General features: G+C 36.3%; 1 protein-coding gene across 9 annotated transcripts in view; it reads left to right on the top strand.

Annotated features, from left to right (window-relative positions):
• PPHLN1 (periphilin 1) overlaps positions 1-27,494 on the top strand; it is a 116,949-nt gene that overhangs the window by 21,407 nt on the left and 68,048 nt on the right. For 5 of the 9 annotated variants that reach the window (XM_004428905.3, XM_014786379.2, XM_014786377.2 and 2 more), the window contains 2 exons: positions 5,454-5,618; positions 8,260-8,321. In XM_004428905.3, coding sequence (XP_004428962.1) covers positions 5,454-5,618; positions 8,260-8,321 — 227 coding nt within the window. The remainder of the gene's footprint in view (positions 1-5,453; positions 5,619-8,259; positions 8,322-27,494) is intronic. The other 4 variants (XM_014786383.2, XM_004428907.3, XM_087442549.1 and 1 more) reach the window with 1 other exon arrangement.

Below are 27,494 nucleotides of genomic sequence, written 5' to 3'. Positions count from 1 at the left end.
TTTATGAGGCCTTGTAGGAAATATGAGACATATATCTGTTCCATATATACTCAAATATAAATGCACCCAAAATATAATCCAGAAATCTTTCTCTTATCCAACTTAAAATAGTCAAGCCTACTTAACTTAGCAATTCAATTATGTACACATTCCATATAATACTGTTTAAAATGTGTTAATGTGGAAATATTCCTTTTCTTCTCACCCTTATTTCATGAAACACTTTTATTTGAAATGTTCACATGCATATTTTAATTCCTATTCTATTTATGCCCCACATTTTCTTATTGTTTTATGTAGTCACTATTCATGTAAATTTACCCATGTAAGTACAACTTTTCCCAATATTTTATTATGAAGGTTTTCAAACATACAGCAAAATTGAAAGAATTTTATAGTGAGCACCCATTTACTCACCACTTAGATTCAGCTATTAACATTTTACTAAACTTGCTTTATCATATATTTATCCTTCTCTCTGTCCTTCATCCATTCACTTTATAATCTACCTAATTTTTGGATATGTTTCAAAGTAAACTGTGGACAACAGTGCACTTTATTAATTAAGCATGCATCTCATTAGCTAAAGTGCAATGTTTTTTTACAGTTTTTTTTTTTAATGTGAAAATTGCATACATGAAATGCAAAATCTTTAGTGTTCATTTACTGCGTTTTGATTTAGTAATGTTCCTTTGTGGAGAGCTGCCCTAGGAGGTATTTTACTTTCTTGGCTGACAGAATTGCAAGAACATAACTTTCTTTTTGTTGCCACTATTTCCAGAGAGAGATGATCAGTTCTTGGTTACATTCTGTAACAATATATCCTCATTTTCTGGGGGCAATTGCAGTTTCAAATATTTGACCCATTGTTCCTAAAAGCCATTGAAATGACCCAGAAACACCAATATTTCATTGAAAATTCAGTGAGTGAATTAAAGCAATAGGTGCTACAATAAAAATGCATGTCACAAAATCTGAGGGATCAGAGTGAGGAAACCTAAAGCTTATGAAAGCAAAATTTTACTAGTCTATGTAATAGAGTGCTTTAGTTAGATGTGGTTTTGTGATACTTTTCCAGTAAAAAACATGTGACGCCAAAAGTAATATGAAATTGAGACAGCCAAGCAGAATATATCTAGTGTATGTGGTGCTTACTATGTGCCAGGTGCTGGGAATAGAGCAGTGAATAAGACCAGCAAGCTTGCTTGCTTTCTTTTTTTTTTTTTTTTGCGAGGAAGATCAGCCCTGAGCTGACATCTGCCAATCCTCCTCTTTTTGCTGAGGAAGACTGACCCTGGGCCAACATCTGTGCCCATCTTCCTCTGCTTTATATGGGACACCGCCACAGCATGGCCTGACAAGTGGTGCATTGGTGCACGCCCGGGATCCAAACCGGCAAACGCCGGGCCACCGCAGTGGAGCTCGTGCACTTAAGCGCTTTGGCCACTGGGCAGGCCCCCAAGACCAGCAAGGTTTCTATGCCCATGAGGCTTGCATTCATTCACTCAGTTAAGTTGATTGTGTTAGGAAGTAATGGCATTGACTATTTACATGTGCCGTCATACTTAGTTATTTTGCTAGTAGGTTAGTGTCTTTTAGATTGTTTTTGAGTTTTTATAAGGGCAAAAATTAAGTATATGAAAGTAGGCAGAATAATATAATGAACTTCCCATGAACAAATCATCCAAGTGGCAACTGTCACCTCATGGTCAATCTGTTTTGTCTGTGTCTCCACCACTTTCCTCCCTCTCAGATTATTTTGAAGTAAATCCAAGATGCCGTATTTCAAATGCAAATAAATATTTCAGTATGTGTCTCTAAAAGATAAGGATGCTTAAGGGCGGGGGGCTTATGTATTAAAATTCTTTTATTTTAAATAAAATGTTTTTGTGTTAAATTGGGTGCAAAGTATATTTTAATGACATTGGAAAATAAGTGATTTTAAAGAAACATAGTAATCCTTATAATTTGTACCCAGCTAATAATGAGACTAAACATTAGTGTGGAAATGTTGACATAGGTTTATATATATTGAATCAAACAAAACCATCAAACTTGGTACTTTTAGTTACTAAAATGAAAGCATTTCTCAACAGGTAGTTATATTAAATTGGAACTTATAGCAAATTAAGAAATAATTGCTTATTTTGTAACAAAATACAATTACCATTTCAGATTTTAAAATTGCAAAACTAATTTGCTATGTATCTTAATCTCATCAGATTTTCATTAGCACAGGCAAACTGTGAACAACCCTTATTTCAGAAACTGAGAGGGCCTTGTGGTAGGAATTGTTTTGCCCCTAAGATAATGACAAATATGGAAGTGTAAATTTCATAGACGTATTTAAGTTTATATGCAAGTTTTTGCTTTCTGCATCCTGCTGGAGTAAATAAATGACTAACTAAAAGAGGCCTTTTAATTTATTTTTTATGAGCTACATAGACTTTTTATTTTTGGACTGGCTGATCATACCATTAATACCAACTTTGGAGGAGCAAATCTGGTAGATTCTACATATATTTTTGGAAATTCTAGTAACATCCACAGAAAATTGATATATGGTATAAATATGCAACAATTATATTGAATTGATCTATTACTCTGATCTTTTTTTTTTTTTTTTTGGTGAGGAAGATTGGCCCTGAGGTAACATCTGTGCCAATCTTCCTCTATTTTGTATGTGGGACGCCACCACAGCATGGCTTGGTGAACAGTGTGTGTAGGTGCATGCCTGGAATCCGAACCCACGGACCCCAGGCCGCCAAAGCAGAGCTCGTGAACTTAACCACTGCACCACTGGGCTGGCCCCTGATCGTTTTAATTGATAGGGATGTTATAGTTTTTTCATAATGAAGAGAAGCAGTGAAAATTTATTTCATTGAGGTAAATTGAGATTTTAGGTCCAAACTCAAGATTTGAAATATCTGCATTTTAATTAATAGAAATATTTCATTTTCTTGAGTTCATTTTTTAAATAATTGAAAATGACCCTGTTATCCTAAAAACTTGTAAAGATATTTTTTAGTCATAATTTTTATTTCTGTTTTCTGGTAATGGTGCCATTGTTTTCTAAGATACTTCTAAAATGGAGGTTCCAAACATATCATTACCTGAAGCCTTGTGTACTTCTGTTAGTATTTAGAGAGGAAAATTACTTGGTTATAGCTTAATGTGTGATTTGTACAAGAATTTCAAACAGTGATGGTATTTCCATTCAGGTCTCGCATTGCAGGTAATATAAAATGCTGTTTGAACTTTCTTAATGATAGAAGCTTTTGAAAGAAAAATTCTGAAATCTTTGCCTCTTGTCATGGATTTTATTGGAAAGGAAAAGAAATCCTTGAATGGTATGTCTGGATAAGACATGAACTCTCTTTGAAAATACAGACTTGCTTTGTTACAGACTCCTACAGTCATCTTCATTTCGTTAAATCTTTTCATATAGCTAGGGAATTTTCTTTAAGATCAGATGCCTACAGAGCAGAGATGGTATAATGTACTTATATTGGAACACTTTCTCAAAACGTAAAGAAAATGTCAGTTTGGTCTTCATTGCTAGATAATAGAGCTGGCATTAGGAGTTTTTTTTCTTTTGCTGATTAACAAATTTGGAATGACTTTTTCCTTTTATTCAGTAAAATCAGGTTGTTAAATATATAACTAAATGTGATTTGAGTTTTACTTCTTTGAAAGTTTTACCATATATGTTTTATAAGCCTGAAATAACTTTCTAGTAATTAGGGGAATTGAACAAAGGATCAGGCTGCTTGGTAAGGTAATAAGCTCCCTATTCACAGAAGTGTTTAGACATGTGCGCACTCACCCCACCATCCCTCCAAATAAGCATGTACAAACAAGGATATTGTGGAATGGAATTTTATGGTTGCTTGGAATTGGAGAAATCAGTGATTCTAACTTTATGAATGACAAATTTTGAATTAGAAAATGCTGTAAATTGTAATGTTGCTAATGCCATATTTTTTTTAGATGCTCAGTATTTGCTTAGATTTAGTTGAAATTTCTGTGAAAGGTAATGTTTAGAAGAGTCAGTAAATTTCTTTGTGCACCATATTTTATGTAAACATATAGAATAAATCTTATAATTTAATATCCAACATACTAAAGAAGGAAACTATATCTCCATGGAAAAAAATTGGGTCCGTCATTTTAACTCGCAAATAGGTATGAACTATTGATTTTATTTTTTCCCAGCACGTTGACAAATTTCCTACCCATTGAGAAATTCAAATAGGATATTGTAATGTAATAACTCAATAGTTGTAGTTATTAATGCTGAGAAGTAATTTAACGAAATAGACACAATGAAGAATTTATTTTCACTTAGACTTGCAAAAGTAGTAATCAAAATAGCAAACATTTTTTGAGCACTTCATGTGTGCTACTGTGCTAAATGCTTTACAATCTGTTTTTTGTTTAGTCATCACAACAACCCCATGAAGTAGGTATTAGTATCAATCTCATTTTACAGATAATGAAACTGAGGCTTAGGATGGTAAAGTAACCAGCATGGAATGTTGGGCCTTATGTTTTGGTTTTTCATTTTGTCAAATTAGTTAACTCATATTGATCATGTCTTATTCTTTGATAGCTTTCCAGTTTCTTTACCATATATCTCATCTGAGACTGATAGAAAGACATATCGTGAATGCTCGAGACCAGATTATTTACAGATACGTGTGCTGTAGCTCTCTAGTTCTTACTGTTCGTAATCATGTTTGTCAGTTATTTCACAGCAGCCACTAACCTAAGACATGTTCTTCTCCCTCAGTCCGATTTCCCAGCCCCTACAAAAAATCCATTCAGTTGCTAAATCTTTAAAACACTAACAACATATTACTTTGGAAAGTAGTGCAAATTTTGTCTCAGATTTTATTTTGTTTCCAAAAGTGTGAAGTCAAAGGCTCTCCTTTCTCCAGTGCTGCTGGAAAAATAGCAAAATGTTTCCTTTTGGTCTTTCTAGCTCAGTATTACCTCTCTGTTTGCTGTTGGTTATGTGTAAAAATCTTGTATTTCTTTGAACAGTATACTTCAAACACAGTAGACTGAAGATGTGTGCTGTCTTAAGTGGTTTTATTTCTAAAATTCCCAGTGGGCAATTAGGGATTAGAACTATTGTAACATTCTTTCTGTAGTTATTTTTTATTAGAACAATAGTATTGTATTTTTTCTTTTATTTATGATTGGTTTTTCTCATTGCTGCATGTTATTTTAAACACCTGGCTTTCTTCATTGAACAATTTTATTTCCTTTAATCCATGTGAAGAACTTACTGTTAGTTATATTCATGTTATTTCATTAATGCATTTTTGTTTGTTTATACATTTACCCTAATTTGATTAAGGATAAGAAGTCCTGTGCTTTTTAAAAACCTTTCCAAAACCAAATAGAGAAATTAGTGATTTTTATATATTTCTTTTTGTCTGTTTTAGGATGGCTACCATAGAGTAGTTAATATTGTGCCAAAGAAACCACCACTACTAGACAGACCTGGTGAAGGAAGCTACAATAGATATTACAGTCATGTTGATTACCGAGACTATGACGAGGGCCGCAGTTTTTCTCATGATCGAAGAAGTGGTCCACCTCACAGAGGAGTATGTAAATTTCCCCCGTGTACTAATTGTTATTTTTTATAAGTTTAAAAATCATGTAATTTTTGAAATTTATGTGACTGGCCATGAAGGCAGTTGAATAAACACTTCCTGCTTGATGCTCTGTTGAGTTGCCTGCTGGAGCTGTCAAATGGGAACTGGTAGTCAAGAATCCTGGGGTGCTGGACAAAGTGGGTAAGCACTCTGGATTAAGCACTCTGGATAGCTCTATCTACATGACATTAATTCCAACTAGCCTGCTTTTTTATCCCCCAAATTGGCAAGGATTTGCAGAACCAGATAAAGGTAATTAATTATTGCCTTTGTACTCAATAAGTGATGAGCAGGTGGTTACCATCTCTTACTGGATGTGCCCACTTATAATTACTTTGATTATTTTCATCATGATGAAATGCTGTGGGTGAGGTTGGATTAACGTTGTTGAGACTCAGTCTCATTTTTGTTATAGTTATTATTAAAGTCTACTTACTAACTCAGATTAGAAAGCACTCAAAACATTGCCTGTACTATAGTAAGCACTCGTTAAATGTTAGCTGCTATTGCTACTATATTTTGTTTCTCTTGGGTTATCTTTAATAATGTAGAAGTGTGTATTTAATGTTGCAGTAATTTGTCATTGAACTTGATTGAAGCTATTCCTTGATGCAAGTTCCTTTGACCTAGCCTGCATGTTTACCACATTCCTCTGCTAGACCGTTTTCCTACATTTTCTGTTTTCCCCTTCCCTACTGTATAATATTATAATTAACAGTACATATTCAAACATTGTTTATAATAAAATTTGACCTCACATTGGCTGTTGGAATTAGTTTCCATACTTTACACTTGAAGAAATGGAGGTAAGGTGATTTCCCCAGGGTGGGTATGTATGGGAGTCTATTTCTCTTACTACTACATGATAGTGACCCTTGACAATTCTGTAGTGGTAATGAGACCATTCAGTGTTTTCTTGGGCTTGTTTTTAGAGGTTAGGGTGTTATGGTTTTGTTACTACTCATAGAATTGATTATTTTTTTCAATTATTATTATTTTTTTTTGTGAGGAAGATCAGCCCTAAGCTAACATCCATGCTAATCCTCCTCTTTTTGCTGAGGAAGACCGGCTCTGAGCTAACATCTATTGCCAATCCTCCTCCTTTTTTTTCCCCAAAGCCCCAGTAGATAGTTGTATGTCATAGTTGCACATCCTTCTAGTTGCTGTATGTGGGACGCGGCCTCAGCATGGCTGGAGAAGCGGTGCGTCGGTGTGCGCCCGGGATCCGAACCTGGGCCACCGGTAGCGGAGCGCGCACACTTAACCGCTAAGCCTCGGGGCCGGCCCCTTTGTTCAATTTCTAAGTGTCATGCTGTTCCTTTAGGAAGAGGGATTTGATGTTGAAAAGTAAACATTATGCATTACCTCTATTCTAGAAATACTGGATTTTGCCATTGGAACCCTTTTTTCACATAGTCTCAGGAAGAAACAATTTGGCCTTTGTATAAAGTTGTTAGGCCTATTATGAAAACCTTGTAGCTATTTAGTGTAGACAGGGAATTTTGGATTCATTTGACCAGTTTCTATTTGAAGCTTCACGAACATGATTTTTTTCTAATACTTTGTAGCATAGTAGTGCTTCAACAATAATTTTTTCTATTATTGTTACGAAGTGTGTTTGTTCATACTTTATACAACGTTTTCTGTTTAAACTCTCTTCAAACAAACAAGCCCAGTTGAGATCCTTAGGACTCTCATGACGCTAGTTCTTCTCTAGAGTTCAGTCGTATAAAGCAAACTACTTGATCCAATATTTTATTATAGCTGTTGAGTTTTTTCTTTTGTTTTTTTATATTTAATGTTGAGAAGGAAATGATAAATACATTTTACTTATGTAAGAGTAGGGTATGTGATGCTAAAGAGGAAGATGAAGATAATATTTATTTTAGCTGAATCTGTTTTTGACTGTAATTCACATATTATATTGTTCTATGTATAATTTTAAAATTATTGAATGTGGATTACTATGTGGGTTCCTTTTTATGCACCTTTTCAAATGTATCTGTTTTAGAGGACAAAATGTGCTTTGTTTGATTAAACTTAGTGCCACATGTTGCTCTAATATAGCTTGTCAGTAAGTGATGGTTTCTTATTACATTGTTTCCAATGTTTGTAATGGGAAGTAAGATGAGAAAAGAAAGCTTGAACAAAAATGGAAAAGTAGTAAATTCTTCATTGAATTTATGTCTGCAAATTGGTGAGAGAATTTGACAGAAGAAAGAATAAAATGAGAGGTCAAGAAATGTATGCTTGATTAAATTTAAATTGAGCCTTGGTTCTTGAGCAGCCCTTAGCTGTTGTGATGCTGGTATGTAAGGCTGTTAGGGCCTACTAAAGAAATACTTGAAGCACTTTTATAGAGATAAGTGGTACCACAGGATCTCAGTCAATAAATTAGTTGCCGAAATGGATGACTTGCTGTATCTTTTTTTTCTTTTTTATGCCATTGAAGCTCAGAGAAATTTAGAAAGGTGCTTTTGCCCTCATTTTATTTTGGTCTCAGAGACTAGTTTCCAGTAGTACTGTTAGATATATCCTAGTTGACCAAAATAATATAAACAAATATCTAAGTAACTTTTTTATTTTACAGGATGAATCTGGCTATAGGTGGACAAGGGATGATCATTCCACAGGCCGACAGCCTGAATACAGGTAAAAAGATAAAAATAATAACATAACTACCTTGATACTTGACTCACTGAGATGTATGCTTTTGAAATCTAATCTCAAGGTACATAGATGAAATTGTTTTATTAGGATTAAAATTTTGAAAACAACAAGCATTATATTCTTTTTGTGACTATGTAATATAACAGTAGCACTGATAGTGTTCTGTGTCTATTAGCATTTTGTAATTGATAATAAAAATATATATTTAAAAATATTTGAACTTGATATTTCTTATCAAATTAGTAAATTATTCTTAATGTGTGGTATGGATTATAAGGTATATATTTGCTGAATTAGAAGGCAAGACATTTTTTTAGACTATTTGAGTCATTACAAAGTGTCTCCTATTACAAGCTGTTTTCTCAGTTGCTTTATTTTTATCAATAAAGTTCTGTTGGGAAAACTCATTTTGGAATGACCTCAATCATAGTTAGCTTTGGTTACTTATAGAGGCATCTGATAGAATAGTCAGGAAAAAAAAGATGGACAGATTTAACCAGCTTGATTTTTTTTTTTTTTAAATGGCTTCACCATGATTGTGTTGGAAGTTGTGAAAGAAGCCTTTTAAAGATCTCTTGTGAACTGTCAGAGAATAACCCGTAGAGAATGGAAAGAAGTCAACTGCCACAACTCCCTAGGTGCCAAAAGTAAACAACAGGATTCAGTGGATCATGACAAGGCAGTTTGTCACTCACAGCAGAGCAGTCAGCAGGGGCATCAGGGTGGTGGTGCCGGTTCCCTGCCCCAAAGTCCCACAGAGCAAGGTGACGGACAGAGATGGTGGCTATACATAGAGTGGGATGCACCAGAGCTGAGGAACCAGGGTCAAGAGCTTGGTACCTTTTGTACCAAGCAGGAAGCAAGCCTGTCCTCCTTTCCCTGGGAAGGAGCAGTCACACAGTAGTTATGCTGTGGTCACCTTGACCTATTTAATGGTCTCTGTGACCAGCTACAGAAACTGTTCAGTGTCAGTGGATGGTTAGGTCTTGCAATTTGTCATAAATGGCAGGGATGTGTAGGGACATTCAGAGCTCATGGCAGACTGCCTCTCCCAAAAGAAGCAATAGAGAGAATAGATGCTAAAAAATACTTTGATAAAATTTAATTACTGTGTTAAAATTAACAGAATAATTATAAAAACTTTTAGCCAGGTAGGAATGGAAGAGAATTCCTTTATCTGATAAATGAGCGTTTTCTATACTGAATGGTAAAGTTAGAAGCATTTGCTTTAAAATCAGAATAGGGGCTGGCCTGGTGGCGTAGCAGTTAAGTCCACGCATTCTGCTTTGGCAGCCTGGGGTGCACTGGTTTGGATCTTGGGCGCGGACCTACGCACCGCTCATCAAGCCATGCTGAGGCAGCGTCCCACATAGAGCAACTAGAAGGATGTACAACTATAACATACAACCATCTACTGGGGCTTTGGGGAGAAAAAAGGAAAAACAAAAAAGAGGAGAAAGATTGGCAACAGATGTTAGCTCAGGGCTATTCTTCCTCAAAAAAATAATAAATAAATATAAAAAAAAATCTATTCGACCTTGACAGTTACAGAAAGACACTTAAGGTTAAAAATGCTTAAAAAAAAATCAGAACAAAGCAATGATGCCTGCTATCACTGCTTCTATTTATAGTGGTATGGAGGTTTCAGCCTCCACAGTAAGAAAAATAAAGGTATAAAGGTTAGAATGAAAGAAAACTATTTACATATGATATAATTATCTATGCAGAAAATCCAAGAGAGTCTGTAGACTATTAGAACTATTAGGAAATTAACAACGTTCAAAATGATAAAATTAACTATTAGCAGCATAAATTAGAAAATGTAATTTAAAAATATTTACCATAGCATAAAAACGAGTAATAGGAATAAATGTAACACAAGTGTGTAAGACCTACATAGGTGAAATTATATGTCATTTCTAAAGAGCATTAAAAAAGACCTGAATAAAGAGAGCAACATATATGTGACATCCCTGCCTGGGAAGAGACAGATCATACCATTCTTTAATTCAGGTATGAATTCAATCTGGTTCCAGTCTAAATTCCAGGATTTTTTTGTATGGAAGTTGGCAAGCTGATTCTAAAATTAATGTGAAGGAGTAAAGGGCCAAATGGCAAAAATAATTTTGAAAAAGATGTGAAGACTCAGTATACCATATATCAAAACTTATAAAGCTGTAGTAATGTAAACAGTGAACCAGAATAGGGAGTCTAAAAACAGAACTAGACATGTCCAGGAGTTTGGGGTATAGCAACAGTGGCATTACAAATCAAATGGGGAAAGAATGAACTTTTCAATAAACAAGTTCTGGGACAAATGGCCTTCCATTTGAAAAAAACATGAGATAGGAAGCCTGGTCTGTCAAAATAAATATCTGGTAAATAAAGACCTAAATATAAAAGGCAAAATTGTTAAAAAAAAAACAACAACAACAACAAAAAACCAAACCGTTTTTGATTAGATTAGCTAGTGGTTTATATTTCCCCCAAAGAAATAGTTCTTAGGTTTTAGTTCTACTGTTTTTCAGTTTTTAAGTGATAGTTTCTGTTTTTATCTTTATTCTTCCTGTATCTTTTAGCATTTTATTTTTTCCTATATGTGTATAATTTTACATAAATAAAATGATATATGTGACTCCCCAGTTCCCACAGCCATATTAACAGCTTGGTACATGTTCTACTATATTTTTCTCTATATTAATAAACATTTGGGGTATTTGATTGTTGTTAATGAGATCATGTTATACATATTTTTCTCTAAGTTGCTTTTCTCATTCAGTGGCTTGTGGAAATCTCTTCAAGTTATTTGGCTTAACTTTAATTTGAATCTTTTTAATTGCCAAGTAATATTCCGTGATGTGGATATACCAGATAATTTAGCTGTTTACTTATTAATATTCACTCTATTTCCAGTACAAAACAGTGCACCAGTAAGTCTGAGGACATAATGTCTTTATGAAACAGTACTTTAGTTTCTATGGGACAGATTGCCAAAAGTGAAATTTCTGGGTCAAAGAGCATATGTATTTTAAATTTTAATAGATGTTATCAGTTTGCCTTGTCAATGCCTTATAGGCACTGAGGAAACACTTACCGTTTCCATTAAAAAAAATCTAACATTTTAATTTGGATATTTAGTTTATTTTTCTTTCCATCTTATTTATTAATATAAGTAGGATTTTGAAATTTCCTTTAAGCATTGCTGTAACTATCCCATAGATTCTGATATATTGCAATTTTATACTGATTCTGATATATTCTAGTTATTCTATATTCTAGTTATTCTGAAAGATTTTATTTATTTATTTATTTTCCCCCCAAAGCTGCAGTAGATAGTTGTATGTCATAGATGCACATCCTTCTAGTTGCTGTATGTGGGACGCGGCCTCAGCATGGCTGGAGAAGCGGTGCGTCGGTGCGCGCCTGGGATCCGAACCCGGGTCGCCAGCAGCGGAGCGCGTGCACTTAACCCCTAAGCCACGGGGCCGGCCCTATATTCTAGTTATTCTGTGTTCAGAGAATGTTTGCTGTACTCTTATTCTACTGTTTGAAATTCATTTATCATTAATGGTTCATTAGTTGATCAGTATTCTTGACTGTAACATGGGCATTAAAACAAGGTGTAGTTTCTGTTTTCAGAGTATAGAGTTCATTCTATATGGTATATTCATTCATTTGATAAATATTTCTTGTGTGTCTGGCATATATCAGGTACTCTTCTAGTCTCTGGGGATAAAAAGCTCCCCCTCTCATGAAGCCTACATTTTAGTATGGATTACAGGTAGTAAACAGATAAAAAACAAAACAGATAATTTTTATAAGAAAAATAAAGTGTGTAGTGGAGTAGATTCTACTTCTACACTTTCCTGCTCTCCTGCACCTTCACCCGGATGTCTGGGTGTCTGCAGTAATGTCTCAGGTTTTATGTTATCACAAAAGCTATAGCTTTTACTGGCTGGATCTTTCTGACTGACTGTGAGCTCTTCCCTGTCAGATGGGCTCATTGAAGAGTTCCTATCTGAAAGACTTTGTGAATAGAAAATAGCTGTTGTTTTAGGAAAAAAAAATCATGGCGTTGTAAACCATGCAAGGAGTAATTGTGTATATTGGTAAGAGAATAAGGTTCTGAGCAATTAGGAAAACCATGCTAGTCAGTGTTTTTGTTTTTGTCCGTGGGGTGTACATGGTAATTCTTTGTATTGTGGGAAGAAAACATTAGAACATTTAAAACGTTTTATTTGAAATAATGTTTAAATTTATAGAAGTTGGAAGAATAATTCAAAGAACTCCTGTAACCTTTCACCAGAGACCCCATTAATGACTCCAACAATGTCCCAATAATGGGCTTTATAGCAAAATTATCTAATCTGAGCTCATGGGTCATATTTTTGTATACTTCTTTAATCTGGAAGAATTCCTCAGTCTTTTCTTGACTTTGATGGCTCACTGTTTTTGGCATGATGAATACAGGGCAGATATTGTGTAGAATGTGTCTCAGTCTAGGCTTGTCTCATGTTTCTTCGTGATTAGACCCAGGTTATGCGTTTTTGCTCTGGCAACCTCTGAAGTGATGCTGTATTCTTTTTATTGCATCCTATTAGGTTACACATGTTGTTGATTTTTCTCCTTATTGGTGGTGTTAACTTTTATCACTTGATTAAGATGGGGTCTGCAAAATTTCTTCTCTATGAAGTTAGCCTCCTCTCCTGAAATTAATAAGTGTTTTGTGGGGAGATGCTTTGAAACTATGTGATTATGCCATTCTTCATCCCACTTTCACCCACTAGTTTTAGCAGTCACTGATGTTTCTTGCCTGAATTAATTGTTAATATGATGGTTTTTAATGGATGACTTTGTAATTAGAGTGTTCTTTCTGTATTTGTTATGCAGGCATTCTGTTGTGAGGAACAGCTTTTTCTTCTCTCCACCACCCCCTTTAAATAAAACCAGAACTTTGTTTATATCACTGTGGACTCATAGATTCCTATTTTATTCTGTGTTATAATCTATTGCTATCATTATTTTGATGTCCACATTTGACCAGTGAGAGTCCCTTCAAGTTGGCTTCTGAGTTTGTTAAAAAAAATATTTTGTTTAGAAAATATATATAACATAAAATATGCCATTTTAACCATTTTTAAGTGTGCAGTTCACTGGCATTACATTCACAATGTTGTGCAACCATCACCACTATTTCCAAAACTTTTTTTTTTGCTGAGGAAAATTCACCCTGAGCTAACATCCATTGCCAATCTTCCTCTTTTTTTGGTTGAGGAAGATTAGCCCTGAGCTAATATCTGTGCCAGTCTTCCTCTATTTTTTGTATATGGGTCACCGCCACAGCATGGCTGATAAGTGGTGTAGGTCCGCGCCTGGATTCAAACCCATGAACCTGGGCTGCTGAAGCAGAGTCTGCCAAACTTAACCACTACGCCATGGGGCTGGCCCCCCCAAAACTTTTTTTCATCACCTCAAACAGAAACTCTGTAACTGTTAAACAGTACCTCCTCATTCCCCCTTACCCCCAGCCCCTAGCAAACACCATTCTACTTTCTGTCTTTGTGGACTTGTCTATTCTAGATATTTCATATAAGTGGAGTCATACAATATTTGTCCTTTTGTGTCTGGCTTCTTTCACTTAGCATGTTTTCAAGGTTCATCCATGTTGTAGCATATATCAGAACTTCATTCCTTTTTATGAGTGAATAATATTCCATTGTATGTATATACTACATTTTATCCATTCATCCTCTGATGGACATTTGGGTTGTTTCCATGTTTTGGCTATTGTGAATAATGCTGCAGTGAACGTTGGTGTGTAAGTATCTGTTTTGAATCCTTGTTTTCAATTTGAGTGCATGCCTAGGAGTGTAAGTGCTGATTCATGTAGTAATTCTGTGTTTAGTTTTTTGAGGAACCACCACTGTTTTATGTAGTGGCTGCACTATTTTACATTCCCACAAGTAACACATAAGGGTCCCAGTTTCTCCACATCCTCACCAACACTTACTTACTATATTCCTATTATTATTATTTTTATTGCCATCCTGGTAGGTTGAAGTGATATCTTATTGTGGTTTGGTTTTGCATTTCCCTAATGACTAGTGATGATGAGCAACATTTTTTGTGCTTGTTGGCTATTTGTGCATCTTTGGAGAAATGTCTATTCGGTTTTTTTGCCTTTTTAAAAATTGAGTTGTCTGTTTTTTGTTGAGTTTTAGGAGTTCTTTATATATTCTGGATATTAAATCCATATCAGATATATGATTTGCAAATATTTTCTCCCATTCTAAGGTTGTCTTTTCACTTTATTGATAATGTCCTTTGATGTGTAAAATTTTAAATTTTGGTGAAGTCCAGTTTATCTGTATTTTCTTCTGTTGCTAATGCTTTTGTCATATCTAAGAATCCATTGCCAAATCAAAGTATTCTGTGTTGTTTTGACTTGTCCACATCATTCTTTGATCACTTCCTCACTTTCTGATGCAAGATCTTCCAGGTTCTTCTTATATTTCTCTGCCTCAGCCCTAAAATCAGCTATTTCTCCAAGGAGCAGAGATTCTCTTTAGTGTAGAGTGGTTTTTTGAAACCAAGATCTGGACACTAGGTGTGCATACACACACACACATTTTTATATCTGTATTTATTTGTATACAGTATTTATGTATATTGAAGACCATGAGTTCATGGCAGTGTCCTTTCCTCTTTTCCATGTTTTTCCCTCCCTTTTCTGTCAGTGAGAAACCTGACTCCCAGTTGTTGGGAGACACAGTTCTCCATGGGTCTCTTGCACTGCTACACATCTTACCAAACTATGCCAAGAATGTTAGGCCCTGATCACTTTTTATCCATGCTGTTTCTCAGAGTTGAATTTATAGTGAGCAGTCTTGAAGGAGAAGGTAATGTCCTCCTCTGTGACAAATAGTAGCCTTGCTTATTGCTTGGTGTAAAAATTGTGTGTTCCCCAAGTTCAGTGTGCCTCAATTGTGAACCAGCCCACCATGTGTGCAGCATCCATCTAGTCTTATATCACATCATCGCTTTGGGAGTTGGGACCAGGGAGAGCTGGTGTAAACAGGCCAGTGCTTATGTGCTTGCTGTGCTGAGAGTAATAAAGTCCTTTGTCTCTGACCTAGGAGTCTTGTGTCTTCTGCCAACGTCCATGAAACAGTAACAGTTTAACTTATTAGCTTCTAATTAGGGTAAAATCTGATCCCAGACCTGAAACCAGTATTCTCAATATATTTGTTCACATTCCCTTATGTAGTTAATTTTCTGACCCTGTGAGTCGTCTTTCTCACTGTCTCCAGCACCTTCTTTTTGCAGATTGCCATCACTGGCTGCTGTTGGGCTGTCTTGCTTTCATACCATCTTCCACAGGTCTATTACTGGCACTGGAACTTTCTGTTTATAATTTATCTAATCTTTTTCACTTTCTGTTTTATGTGTTTTGTGTTGTAGCACATTATGTACTTTATAAATCTAGCATACACGTATTAGTGGTTCATATTCAAATTGTTTCACTAATGGGAGTGTGGAATCATTGGAAGCAACTGGATTAAACTACAGCTAACAGGAAAAGAGAATGTATCAAGTTTTCTGTCATCCTCCTATAAACCACCCCCATCCCTACTCTGAAAGTTATCACTTTATTATTTAACAGAGGCACATCTCTAATAATTTATCTGCCTTTCAAGTGTATTATCACCTACTCATTTTGGTTCTGTATTTACACAGTGATTATATTATCTATTTGTTCAAAACATTTGTAGATGAAATTCAGAATATGTTAGGATTTATTTCATTTTGTATTCAAGGAATATGTCATACTTTCCCAAGGGTTATTGATTTAGACAGAATGAGGTTTTTAACAGGACCATTTTTCCACCTGTAATTATGAGGTCTTAGAATAAACCTTAGGATGAAACTGATATAAAGTATTAATAATATTTAAAAATATGGAACAAGAGTGTCACCAAGTGGCCAGTATACTTTATTTTTAAATGTTGGGATTTTTCTGTATTCATATGTGGAAAATTTTGATTAAGTAGTTTAGTATTTTCATACTTGTTGATATTTTGAAAACAGTAGATTTAATTTTTAATTTTATTATAGCAATTTTTTTTTTAAATTTATTTATCTATTTATTTTTTTTCCCCAAAGCCCCAGTAGATAGTTGTATGTCATAGATGCACATCCTTCTAGTTGCTGTACGTGGGACGCGGCCTCAACATGGCCGGAGAAGCGGTGCGTCGGTGCGCGTCCGGGATCCGAACCCAGGCCGCCAGCAGCAGAGCAAGCGCACTTAACCGCTAAGCCACGGGGCTGGCCCTATTATAGCAATTTTATCTTCTTAGCTGACATACAATTTGAGAGAGAAAAATTGTATAAAACATCTTCTGTGGTTTAGTTCAGTGGTACAGATGTTTATTGATTGTTTACTATGTGTTGGGCATTGTGCTTTTATCACTAGCTTACAGTCTAGTGAGTGAAATAAAGATGCACAAATAGGGACCAGCCCCATGGTATAGTGGTTAAGTGTGCGCACTTCGCTGTGGCGGCCTGGGTTTGGATCCTGGGTGTGCACCAATGCACCGCTTGTCAGGCCATGCTGTGGCGGCGTCCCACATAAAGTGGAGGAAGATGGGCACGGATGTTAGCTCAGGCCCAGTCTTCCTCAGCAAAAAGAGGAGGATTGGCATGGATGTTAGCTCAGGGCTGATCTTCCTCACCAAAAAAAAAAAAATTACACAAATAGGTAATATAATACGTTACATGCTGAAGTTGCATAAAAGTACCATATGAAGACAAACAAAGAAGCACTTATCCTGTGCTGGAGTTTCATTAAAGGTTTCCTGTAGGAGCTGGTAAGGTGAACAGAACTTGAAGGAAAAATTAGAGTTAATCAGAAGAGTAATGGGGAAGGTGTTCTTAAAGAGGGAAGAGCATGAGCAAAGCTGCCTGATGTGTAGAGGTATTAATAGATGATTATCTATGAGCTGGGGAATTGTGGATTAAACTATAACTAAGTCTAAGTTTTATTCTATTAGCACTGGGGAGCTAATTTTAACCTGGTAGGGAGAAGGGGGCTAAGGTAACCCAATGAGATTGTAGTTTACTTCGTCTTCAATGTAGAGGATGACTTGTAAAGATCGCACTGGAGACAGAACAAGAAATTATGAATATCTGAATTGGAGGAGTTGGGATGGGGAGAACAAGGATTAAATTTGATAAATGCTCAGGAAGTAAAAAATCAGCAAGATGTGATTGTTGGATGTGGGAATAAGGAAGAAAGAAATACCTAGATTCTTGGTTTTGTTTACTGTATGTATACCTTTATCTTAGATTAGGAATATAGGAGGAATGGAGTCAAGGGAGGAGCTGCATTCAAAATTGAGATTGTCCAAGGAGAAGATGTTGTTACACAAGAGCAGTGGACTAACTAAGGTCAGAACTCTAGGCAACACCTTTATGGAAGTGGTAGAAAATAAAACTTTTAAAACAATATTAGGGGGGCTGGCCCGGTGGCTTAGCAGTTAACTGCGCGCGCTCCGCTACTTGCGGCCCGGTTTCGGATCCTGGGCGCTCACAGATGCACTGCTTCTCCGGCCATGCTGAGGCCGCATCCCACATACAGCAACTAGAAGGATGTGCAACTATGACATACAACTATCTACTGGGGCTTTGCGGGGTTGCGGCGGGGAAGGAGGAGGATTGGCAATAGATGTTAGCTCAGAGCCGGTCTTCCTCAGCAAAAAGAGGAGGATTAGCACGGATGTTAGCTTGGGGCTGATCTTCCTCACAAAAAAACAAACAAAAAAACAAAACAGTATTAGGGGTCACCAATGTCTAATGCAACTGAGTATTCCAGTAATATAAAGATTCAAATATCTCTTGGGTGTGGCTGTGTCAGGATGAATGCAAGTGGGGAGGTAGATTCGATCTGGTTGTATAACCTTTTAAAAAATACTTAATTGAGAAGGAGACTGGGGAACGATGTTAGCTGAAGGACACTGGCTAAAGGGAGGTCACCTAAAACCTTTTTTTTTTTTAAGTTGATTAGTGACTTCAGTGTATTTATAGGTAGAAAGGAAAAGGAGAGATTGAAGATACAAGGCAGAAGAGGGATGACTGAGGAAGGAAGGTCAATGAGGACCAGGATGAAGACCATTGATTGAAGGGCTAACTTTTAACGGGGCGGGGTGGGGGGAGGGAATCATATACCAAGAAAGGGAGGATGAAATCAGGATGGGGCAGATGAAGGCAAATTGGAGGAAAGGGGATCTGGGCTGGCAGTTGAGGTAGTTCATGCCTGGTGACTGCCATGTTTTTCACGTAGTGAGGTAACTCATTGAGAGTGAAAGATTTGGTGCTAGGTTAGAGGACTTTGAGGGAATTATCAAGATATAGAATAGTTGCTGAGGTGAATGGGAGATTGAGCTCACTAATGATAAGTAAAAATATTACTAGTGGAATTGAAGGCACAGTGAATGTTAGAGACCATGAATCCGTAGTGGGTCCAATCTGTAGGCTTGTGTAATTTCTCTCTAGGATATAGCAGTGTAACTATATCAGTGAAGAAATCACAGATTTTGGAATTAATTCAGGCTTTGGGTTGGCTAAGACAATGTTTCACAATTGCTGGGACAGAAAGTTGTTGGTATTCATAGAGTGGTTCAAATATAGTAATTTAGGCTGAAAGGGCAATAAGTGAGGCCAGGATGGGGTTCATGGATTGCTAGAAAATATAGGAGACTTAAAGGTATCCATGAATCAGAGGTGGAGTTATTGTAGGAGTGAGAAAACTGAAGGATGAGACGTTGTGTTAAGAATGCAGTATTGGATTCTGATGAAGAGCACCTCTGGGTAATGAGTGGCAAGGTTTAGGATTTAAGTGTGTGGCTAAAGTATTGTGAAGAGGTAGGAGGTGGTCAGGGAAGAGCTACAGTATTGCACAAATGATCCACATGAATTTTGAAAGTCACCCATGATGTAGGTAGGAAGTGTTACAGTGCAGACTGTGTCATTGGGTTAAAGGCTTTGGGAAGCATGGGAAAGTTACCAGCTTGGCCAGATGGAGTTACAGTGGGATGGCATGAACTTAAATAAGGAGTTTGTTGGGCTGTTTGCCCCTTTTCTTAGAGGGTGAAGGATTTGGAACATAATCCTGTGCCCCATATTCCTTGGGACCTTGAGGCAGAGTCATCAGTGTGCACTTACTACTCAAGAGTGTGAAGGGAGGTAGTATTTATGTTCAAATTCCAGGTTTCAGTTAAAGGAAGAAGTTGGAGGGATTGGTTTATGAAGAGGCTGAGGAGGTGAAAACATTCACAAGACCACCTGAAATTACTGTATATTGTTTCTTAAGTACACAAATGCAGCTATTGCGCATCAAGTACTTGTAATGCTTATAGGTAAGCAGTTAACCTATTTGTTTATATGGTGATAATGCCCCTGTCTATTAGTGGAAATAACTCATGTACCTACAGTGGCCAGTCAGGGAATGTAAATGAACGCTGAGGCTCAGAAAGCCAGATCAGAGCAGCTGCTACTTGGTACCAGCTGATCTTTGCCATTTGGGAATATAAGCCCAGCGTGGCCTGCCTCAAAAGAAGTCAAAAATCTACATTTTTAAAATGTTAAATCTCTTGATTTTTCAGTGTTCACAGCTAATTAAAACCAAAGTTTGCAGTCTGTAGAGTAGGGCAACAATCTGGCACTGTGAAAGGAAGAGAATATAGTAGTAGCTTGTCTGATATAGTGGGTCTCAACCCTGGCTGTATTCTGAATGAGGTAGAAAGCTTTTTAAAGAAAAATACCAATTCCAGGTCCTCACGTTTGGAGATCTGATTTAATTGGTCTTGGGTGGAGCCTGGGCATCAGTATTTTTTAAAAGGCCATCAGATATTCTAGTGTGAAGCTAGACTTGAGAACCATTGGTCTAATAGGGAGTATCGAGTGACAACAGTCCAGAAACCACAGGATCTTGTTAACGATGACTTCTTGGCACCTTCCGTCATTTATGGTAGCTTCATCTGTCTTTATCATTGGCAGCAGTTATTCCTTTTGCTTATGTTTCTAAAACTTGTGTTCATAAGAATCACTTAGAAGCTCATTAAAAATGATTTCCAGTCTCAAGAGATTCTGATTCAGTAAGGGGAGGCTTTGAATCTGTATTTTTCACAAGCCCCCTGGATGATTGTGATGCAGAGGGTCTGGAGATTGAAGTTTGAGAAACACTGACCTGTACTGTCTGCTGCTGATAACAGATAAATCGATATCTATAGCCTAGATAAATCGATATCTATAGCCTTGGCTTCTTTTCTGAGCTCTGCATTTCTACATCCAGCTTGTTAGACACATCTTCACTTGAGAATCCCAGACTTATCATTGAAATGAAATGCATCATTCTTTTTTTTTTTTTTGAGGAAGATTAGCCCTGAGCTAACATCTGTCACCAATCTTCCTCTTTTTGCTGAGGAAGATTGGCTCTGGGCTAACATCCGTGCCCATCTTCCTCTACTTTATATGGGACGCTGCCACAGCATGGCTTGACAACTGGTGCATCGGTGTGCGCCCGGGATCCGAACCTGTGAACCCTGGGCCGCAGCAGCAGAGCGCGTGCATGTAACTGCTGCGCCACTGACTGGGCTGGCCCCAGAAATGCATCATTCTTGAAAAGACCTCCAACTCTTCTCCACACATCTTAGGCACCCAGGTGGACTACATTTCCCAGCCTTCCTTCCAACTAGATGTGGCTACGTGACTAATTTATCTCCAGCGTAGTGAGTAGGAGTTCTACTTCTACATGTAATTCTTCCACACACATTTACCTTTTCCCATGTTGCAGGGTGGGCTCTGCAATGGAATGACAGCAGACGTGTGACCTTGGAAGCCACCTGTTGAGATATCAGAGTGGTCAGCCTGGCTTCTTGGATGATTGTGTGGAGCAGAGTCTCTCACCCTGGAATGCCTGCCCTAGACTGTTTCATGGTAGTTAGATAGACTTCTTTTGTGTAGTGATTCAACATTACATTTTTTGGTATTTTTATTGTAGCAATTTAGGCATATCTTACCTCTATAACAATAGGTGCTGTTTTAGGTGTTAGCGATCAAACTGTGATTAACACAGATAAGATCTGTATTCTAAGCTGGAAGATCTCTTAGTCCATATCTCATGCCTAGAATACTTCTAACTGTAAAGATGTGGTTTTGTGGAAAGAACTCGGGACTTGTTCACCAAACTTAAGCTTGCCCTACTTGTTACCAATCTGCTTTCTCAAAATGATTCCTGAAATCTTAATTCATTTTTGAAGTTTCCTGTTGACTAGAAATGAAGTAGCCAATATTTTGTGTGGAATATTTGTGCGTGTTGGATGTGGGAAGGAAAGAAAAATGAGGTCCTGAATAAGAAGTAAAATGCTTTCTTTCTCCCCATTCTTCCCTTCCCTTATATCTCTACCTCCTACTTTTTTATTGAATTTTACTCTTAACCAGTAAACATACATCTGCTGAAACTGAGGGGTCTATCACAACTTGTCTGGTTTTACTGGTGTGAGGGGCTGGAGTTACCTTGGGGATGTCTATTAACAAGGAAGAATCCTGAGCTTCATAAATCTGCTTTTGAAACCAGCATCTAAGATAATTTTAGTGCAGATGGTCCCAGGACCTCCTTTTGAGAAAGAGTGCCTTATAGGGCATTAGTTCTTCCCATGTTCCATTCTGTAGGTGACTTTGCCTCCTCTATATGCTCTGCATTATGGCTGAAATGTTTGTAATACAGCCAAAGATGCTGTCCTAACTCTCAAGTTATGTACTTTTTTTGTACTTAAATATGTGGTTGTGTTTTTTCGAGGCTATATTCATAGTAAGCATTCTGGTTGTACTGTTATTTATATTTCTTCAAAGCTTCTTTTATTTTTTGTTTTTTTTTTCTTTTTTTTTAAGGAGATAATTGTAACATTATATATTAGTTTCAGGTGTACAACATAGTGATTTGATGTTTCTGTGTATTGCAAAATGATCACCACAATAAGTCTAGTTAACAGCAACTTGCATTTCTTTTTTTAATTATATTTTTATTATTATTATTTTTATTGAGGTAACATTGGTTTAAAAGACTCTTTTTAATTTGCCTTGTAATTCATTGTATTGAACCCATTATATCATATATGTTGATATCATTTTCAATATAGCTGGAAACTTGATAGTTTGAAGGCTTTTGGTATAAGTTCTCTTTGCATGGTTAAAGGAATTTTGTCTTACTTGCAGTGCAGAGTTTGTACCCAGTGATTTATGGAATGGCATTAAAAATGTGCCCAAGTTTCCAGTGTCCTGTTGCTCTGTTCAGCAAGCTTCAGGGTCATTGTTACAACAAACAAAAAAACAAAATTCTTCCTTAAAATCAGGACGATACTTGCAAAAAGATTATACTAGTTGATGTTGATTGAATTTTATAGCTACTCATGAGTGTGGAAACTAACACATTTTTAAAGAAAAATAGTATGAATTCAGTTGTGATATTTCTGTCAATCTATTTTTCCCTTTTAATTTTTTTTGCCAAAAAAAAAATTTTTGCCAAAAAAATTGTTTTTGGCAAACTAATGATAATCTATAGAGACTTCATGTTTTGCATTTTAAGTACTCAATGACAATTGTATATTTGGCTCTGTTTTAATTTGTACAATTCTTCAGGAAACAGTTCTATATTTAAGAACGTCTAGCTTAAGTTTATTTTACTCAGGAAAACAGAAACCTCTAAGTATTTCAAACAGAGGGTTGGTCATTAGCAATCCAGGGTCACCTTAAGGAATGTAGGTCATATAAAGCCAGGCTAATCTATTTCCGCTTCCCCCTGCTTTTATTGTGTAGCCCTTTGTGGTTTCAACCCTACTTCCTTGGTAAGATCTGGACTCTATTTTTACATCCTAATCCTATGAGACTATCAAAATTATTTCTCAGCTTTCTGTCCTCTCAGCTGCTGCTTCTGAAATTTGCAGATATATAATGGGAAAAGCAGCCCAAAAAAGACAGGCCCAGTTCTCTGGGCTTCCTACTTCTCTTGTTTATTGGTTCCATAGTTATTTACTGCGTTCTTAGCTCTCTGATGACTCTGAGCAGATTGCTAGAAAAATTTTTTTTGTCCAGTATTTCTAGAGTTTTTTCAGCAGTCAACTTAGAATTATTTAGTTTCCCATTTTTGGCTGTATAAGTATTTCTTGAATGTAGTAGTGGATTTTTGTTGAAGTAGCAAAAATTGAGATGAACCTTGAAGTAATGGTATCTTTGGCTTGAACTCTGTGAAATATAAATATTTTTTAAATGTATATTTAAATATTTAAAATATTTAATATTTAAATTAAAATATTTAAATATTTAAAAAATTTTTTAAATTTGTCAAAAATCTTATTAGTAGAAAATATCTGTTAAATATATAGTATAGAATTAAAACCATGAGTGAGCACACAGAAATACAAGCTGTTAAACCAAGGGCAATGGAAGACTAAATTTTTCTATTAATAATTATTTTGTGTTTATCAATTCATGAGTCATTTGATGGCATTTAGTTGCATAGATGTGTAGCAGGCACCAAAGATTTAAGAAAAACTGTGCGAGAAAAAAAATCTTTAAATTTTATCTTTTATTATAAAGGATTGTTTAAAAAATATTTTATTTATAAAAGGTTATCTTTGAATCTATTCACTGATTTTTCCTGCAGATGAGGTAAAGAGAATCATAATATTTGTGAATGATGTTGAAGGTTAAGAATTGCTGTGTTAGGGGCCGGCCCCATGGCTTAGCGGTTGAGTGTTCATGCTCTGCTACTGGTGGCCCGGATTCGGATCCTGGGCGCGCACCAACGCACTGCTTGTCAGGCCATGCTGAGGCGGCGTCCCACATACAGTAACTAGAAGGATGTGCAACTATGACATACAACTATCTACTGGGGCTTTGGGGAGAAAAAGAGAAAAAAAAAAAGGATTGGCAATAGATGTTAGCTCAGGGCCGGTAGTTCTCAGCAAAAAGAGGAGGATTACCATGGATGTTAGCTCAGGGCTGATCTTCCTCACACACACACAAAAAAAATGAACTGCTATGTTAAGCTATAGCATTTTTCTGAATAAAGGAAAAATAAATAAAAGCAAAATATCAGTTGGATGATTTCTTGGTCAAGACATATTGGAAGATTTGCCTTTTCAGAGAGAATATCCTGAGGTGGAGGCACCTAATCGCTTTGCACTGATTTCTTAGTGATCCTCTGGGAAGATGACCTGACACCATGTTGGTAGCTGAAGTTAACAAGGGTGACTTCTCTTGGGTTTGGCAAGTAATGCTATGCTATTCAGGTGTTTAAAAGAAATCATTAAAATGTATTAATGATTTTCAGACAATAGTTAGTCTTACAATTTGCTTTTTCTTAAAATAGATATTAAACATGAAAATTCTTTTCTCAAAGATAAAAGTTCTGTTCACGTACTAAAAAAATCCTTTCAGATCACGTTAAATGATAAGGAGCTATGTTTTTAAATATCACATTTTTAGAGGAAAATAGACACCTTCCTCTTTTTTTTTTTTTTTCCTCCTGTGAGGAAGATCAGCCCTGTGCTAACGTCTGCCAATCCTCCTCTTTTTTTGCTGAGGAAGACTGGCCCTGGGCTAACATCCGTGTCCATCTTCCTCCACTTTATATGGGATGCTGCCACAGCATGGCCTGCCAAGCGGTGCGTCGGTGTGCGCCCGGGATCCGAACTGGCAAACCCTGGGCTGCTGCAGCGGAGTGCGTGCACTTAACTGCTTGTGCCACCGGGCTGGCCCTGACACCTTCCTTTTTAATAAACACTTATTAGAGCATATAACATTCATACAGTACATAAGTCAAAGTGTAAAGTTCAATGAATTACCATACATGTAATCACAATCCAAGTTAGGAAATAGAATATTACTTGCATCCCAGAAGCTTCTGCATGCCCCTATTCAATTACTTTCTCCTTCCTCTCCAAGGAATCGTTATTCTGACTTAAAGCAATCTTAATAGTCAATGCGAAAAATTGTAATTGTTTTGTCTTTTAAATTTTGTCAAAACATTAAATTAAACTCTTTCAGTCAACTAGAAATGTATAGGGATTTAAAAAATTATAAAACTAATATTCATTTAGTACACTATAATTTAAAACATTGGAAACATTGACGGTTTAGATAGACTTTTATTTCTTTGTGAAAAACTTATCAAGAGTAGTTTGAAGAGTGCTTGCCTTCTCATTGTATATCTTAAGATATGAGCAAGCATCTTTTTTATGCCTTGGTGAATTGTCATACTCCATTCTACATTTGGGTCAATTTCCACCATTTTTTCCTTTGCGTTTTCATTGTTGTGAAATATCACTTGAGAGTTCCTTTAATGTGAAGTTTTTTGTTAGCCTCACTGCCTCTGGGACATCTTCCTTTTTGTCACAATCACTTTCGTTATTTATGTCAATAATTTTCCTTTCACTAACTTCCTCTGGCTGCATATCTAGGGTCTCCTGAAGGGCAACATTGTCAGCATTCCCATGTTCAGCTGTTTCTTCTGTAACTCCATTATGTTTCATTTGAATTTCACTTCTACCATTATCAACTTTTTTGTTTCTTGGCTGCACTTTTGTCTTTGTTGGCCAGTTTTCTTTCAATTATCTATTTTTGTGAAATGTCACATGGGTTTATCATTGGGAGACAAGAAAACAACAAAACTACATTTTGCTGTCTGTGTGCGCACTGAATAACAGATGCACGATAACTGATCCAACAGACTTTGAAAGATGTGATGTGATTGGTCACTGATGATTATGTGCATTTGTTATTCATGCAGTGATTTGTAGACTGAGAGCTAGCGTCTTTGTACCTATTTATATCCCATCAACAAGGTATGTAAATTCCAGTTGTTTCACATCCTTGTCAACACTTGGTATTGTCAGTGTGTTTTTTTTTAATTTGTGTTAATGAGTTAATATATAAAGTTCTTATATGTGTTGGTAGGCATTATCCCTCGTAATCCATCATTCCCGTTTTACAGATGAGGAACAGGCACAGAGAGGTTAAGTAATTGTCAGACCTTTTCCACAGTAAACGACTGGTGGAGGCAGGATTTAAACCCTGGCAGACTTGTTCCAGACCCTGTGCTCTTAGTTATTGGACTATATGTAAATTAAAAGATTGAAAATAGAGTCAAAAATACTTTACTTGAAAATGTAAAATATAATTTGAACATTTAGGAGAGTTGAAGAAATTTTAATACTTGATGTTAGATATGTTATAAAGAAACATTTTGGAATTGATAAGTGGTTCTAAGAAAGCTCTAGAATGTTTCTACATATTTCTCAAACTGATAGATTAAATTTATGTGTGTGTGTGTGTATGTATCTATCTGTGTGTCTATCTGTGTATCTCAGGGTTTCTGAACTTGAGCACTATTGACATTTTGGGCTGGATAGTTCTTTATTGTAGGGGGCTGTCCTGTGCCTTGTACGAGTTTAGCAACATCCCTGACCTCTACCCACTAGATGCTAGTAGTACTCAGTTGTGACAGTTAAAAATGTCATGTCTTCAGACATTGCCACGTGTCCCTGGGAGCAAAATCACCATCACTTGGGAATCAGTAATATAGTAAGGAGCCTCATTAATAGAATCTGTTTTTATTCTTCCAGATATTTTGAGTATTTTTCATGTTATAATTTGGAAAAGCAGTTTTTTTTTTTTGCTTTTAGAGTATCAGAATCTCAGAGCAATAATAATAGCTATACTAGTCATAAGAGTACAGTTAAGCGTCAGTGAGCCATGTCTGTACGTGGCTTTTCCTCTCTGAAGTGTATGGTACAGCTACTCAATTAGTAGAGGGAATATCAGCCATCCAGATTACTTACTGGCTTGGAGGGTTGGTGTTGGTGGGAGGTAGTAGAATGGGGGAAGGTGGCACTGAGCAGTGGAAGATCAATTATCTTTTTAAAATCTTAAATAAGGAACTTGAGAGAATATTGACATATCAGGGAAAATAGTTATGTCAGTTGTTCATAATAAAGTGATTTATTTAATAATTGTGAAATGTTTGGTCTTCCAGTTGAATAGGAACTATAAATGAAAGAAAAAATAGCTTAACTACCAATTTGTTATTAAATAAAAATA

The sequence above is a fragment of the Ceratotherium simum genome, chromosome 17 (assembly GCF_057802395.1).
Source record: "Ceratotherium simum simum isolate JZ-2026a chromosome 17, ASM5780239v1, whole genome shotgun sequence".
NCBI classification, from domain to species: Eukaryota; Metazoa; Chordata; class Mammalia; order Perissodactyla; family Rhinocerotidae; genus Ceratotherium; species Ceratotherium simum.
Note: the sequence above shows the minus strand (reverse complement) of the source record. Positions and strands in the feature narration are given on the sequence as shown.